General features: G+C 50.9%; 1 protein-coding gene across 1 annotated transcript in view; it reads left to right on the top strand.

Moving 5' to 3' along the window:
• LOC103583623 (myosin light chain 4) overlaps positions 1 to 2,875 on the top strand; it is a gene marked incomplete at its 5' end in the record, with an annotated part of 6,430 nt that overhangs the window by 1,569 nt on the left and 1,986 nt on the right. Inside the window, one exon of the mRNA XM_008564888.1 lies at positions 1,035 to 1,208. Coding sequence (XP_008563110.1) covers positions 1,035 to 1,208 — 174 coding nt within the window. The remainder of the gene's footprint in view (positions 1 to 1,034; positions 1,209 to 2,875) is intronic.

Raw genomic sequence — 2,875 nt, 5'->3', positions numbered from 1 at the left:
GATGCCTTTCACTCTTCTGCATTCTGATGGGTTTGGGGAGTGAGCATTTAGAAAGCTGTGCAAGGGAGTGTGTCCCATTTGTGAATGTCATCTGTCACATGTGGCAATATAGTTGACAGTTGCCCTAAAACACATGCATTCTTCTCCTCAAAGACATAGGCACAATGGGGACCTGGCAAACCTGGGCAGGACCCCCAGTCAGGGTGGGCCAGTTCTAGAATCTTCCTGGGCCCCATATTAGTCCCCTCCCCCTTTCTTGGTTCTGGCTCCTTCCCATTCTCTTGCTTACGATGCCCGTGGGGGTAAAGGGCATGGACGGGAAGGGCCAGCGGGCTGGGAACTTGCCCATGTCAGCAGGGCTTCTTAGGGGTCAAAAGATAATCTGGGCCACTTACATTCTGAGGAGCTCATGGGTGGTTATAAAAGAAAGAAATGCCAAAATTTGTGGTATTTAAAACTGGTTTACATCTATTAAATTAAAGCTTTTTGTACACTACAACGTGGGAGAAGTGCACTATTCACAAGAGAATTGCAAATGTATAAAAATAATTGAATTGGAGTAGCTCCCAGGCAGTGTGGTCTGGTAATGGGACCCAAATGCAGAGTTAGGCAAACATTTCTTTTTTTAAATCCTATCGGTTTCCCTCTGTGACTGTATGTCTGTCACATGTCAAAAATCTAAGTTGTGAATGTGAGGCCTGGGTCAAATCCTGCTACCCTCAGCTCTCTGCCTAGCTGGCCACCTGGAGCTCTGAGGTGCAGGTGGGGTCACGTTTCCTTTTTCCATCTGCCCTACTCCTTTCACTGAGAAAAGAGTGTCTCCAAGCGCAAGTCTCCTCAGCCTCAAGTCTCCAGCCTTGCTCCGGTGGGCAGCTCTGTGCCCTTCAGGACCACTAACTGGGTGCCCCACCCAGAGGCAGCTGCAGCCTGAGCTCTGGGTGCTGCCAGAGCAGGAGTGAGGCCCCTCTTGACCCCCTGCTCCCCCGACCATCTGCTCAAGTTGCTTTCTCTTTCCTCCCTGTGCCCACCCAAAGAAATGAATGCCAAGATGCTCGACTTTGAGACATTCCTGCCCATCCTGCAGCACATCTCCCGCAACAAGGAGCAGGGCACCTACGAGGACTTCGTGGAGGGGCTGCGTGTCTTCGATAAGGAGAGCAACGGCACGGTCATGGGCGCTGAGCTTCGGCATGTCCTTGCCACCCTGGGTATGCCCGCTGGGCAGAGACAAGCCCGAGTCGGGAGGGGCGGAGGGGGGCGGTGTCACGGTGGCATAGGTTGGGAGTATGTAAGAATCCCTGCATCCTGTGGATCACATTCTGACCCAGGCCCTTTCTCCCTGGGCTCTGTGGGAGTAGCAACCTTCCCCAGCTGGCTTTGCTCAGCGGGTACCAGGGTTTGTGAGAGCAAAGGAGAGCGGGCTGGCAGAGGAGGGGTGATGACTGAGGCCTGAGAGGTGGGACCCGGCTCTTCTGTCCTTGTCTTTGCCTCANGCCAAATTTATCTCCTGTCAGTGGGCTTTCTCTTCCCCTCTTTAGCGCTCAGAACCAGCTCCCCTACCTAGGTTGCCCTAGTCCCATTGCGACAGTTTATCTAGAAGCACCCAGTTGACCCTTGAAGAATGTAGCCAGGACTTGTTTTTGTTTCCCTCATGAGGTTGGGCACTCCTGGGGGGCAGGAGCAGCATTCCACTGCTGCGGCGTCTTCCCCCGACTCCTGTGACCAGGGTGCCAGGGACACAGCCACAAGCAGGAAGGCTGGGTGGAAATCTGAGAACTAACCACCTGCCCCTACTCCCCAACCCAGTGGCTCTTAGTTGAGGTGTCTGTCACAGCATGGGATGTCCTGTGACCACTGTGACTTGTATCACAATTTGTTTCTAATAACAGTTAGAGCACTGAAGTTTGCAAATTCTTCATTTAGTATAAATTAGAGCAGATTTAGGATGAACTCAGCAATGATGCCTTTCACTCTTCTACATTCTGATGGGTTTGGGGAGTGAGCATTTAGAAAGCTGTGCGTCCCATTTGTGAATGTCATGTCACATGTGGCAATATAGTTGACAGTTGCCCTAAAACACATGCATTCTTCTCCTCAAAGACATAGGCACAAGGGGGACCTGGCAAACCTGGGCAGGACCCCCAGTCAGGGTGGGCCAGTTCTAGAATCTTCCTGGGCTCCATATTAGTCCCCTCCCCCTTTCTTGGTTCTGGCTCCTTCCCATTCTCTTGCTTACGATGCCCGTGGGGGTAAAGGGCATGGACGGGAAGGGCCAGCGGGCTGGGAACTTGCCCATGTCAGCAGGGCTTCTTAGGGGTCAAAAGATAATCTGGGCCACTTACATTCTGAGGAGCTCATGGGTGGTTATAAAAGAAAGAAATGCCAAAATTTGTTCTATTTAAAAATGGTTTACATCAGGCCGGCCGGTGGCTCACTCGGGAGAGTGTGGTGCTGATAACACCAAGGCCACGGGTTCGGATCCCATATAGGGATGGCCGGTTAGCTCACTGGGTGAGCGTGGTGCTGACACCACCAAGTCAAGGGTTAAGATCCCCTTACCGGTCATCTTTAAAAAAAAAAAAATGGTTTACATCTATTAAATTAAAGCTTTTTGTACATTACAACGTAGGAGAAGTGTACTATTCACAAGAGAATTGCAAATGTATAAAAATAATTGAATCGGAGTAGCTCCCAGGCAGTGTGGTCTGGTAATGGGACCCAAATGCAGAGTCCCTTTATAGGCCAACATTTCTTTTTTTAAATCCTATCAGTTTCCCTCTGTGACTGTTCGTCTGTCACATGTCGAAAATCTAGGTTGTGAATGTGAGGCCTGGGTCAAATCCTGCTACCCTCAGCTCTCTGCCTAGCTGGCCAC

Source organism: Galeopterus variegatus, unplaced genomic scaffold, assembly GCF_000696425.1.
Source record: "Galeopterus variegatus unplaced genomic scaffold, G_variegatus-3.0.2 Scaffold24931, whole genome shotgun sequence".
Taxonomy (NCBI): domain Eukaryota; kingdom Metazoa; phylum Chordata; class Mammalia; order Dermoptera; family Cynocephalidae; genus Galeopterus; species Galeopterus variegatus.
The sequence above is the reverse complement of the archived record's forward strand: the minus strand, read 5'-3'. Positions and strand labels throughout refer to the sequence as shown.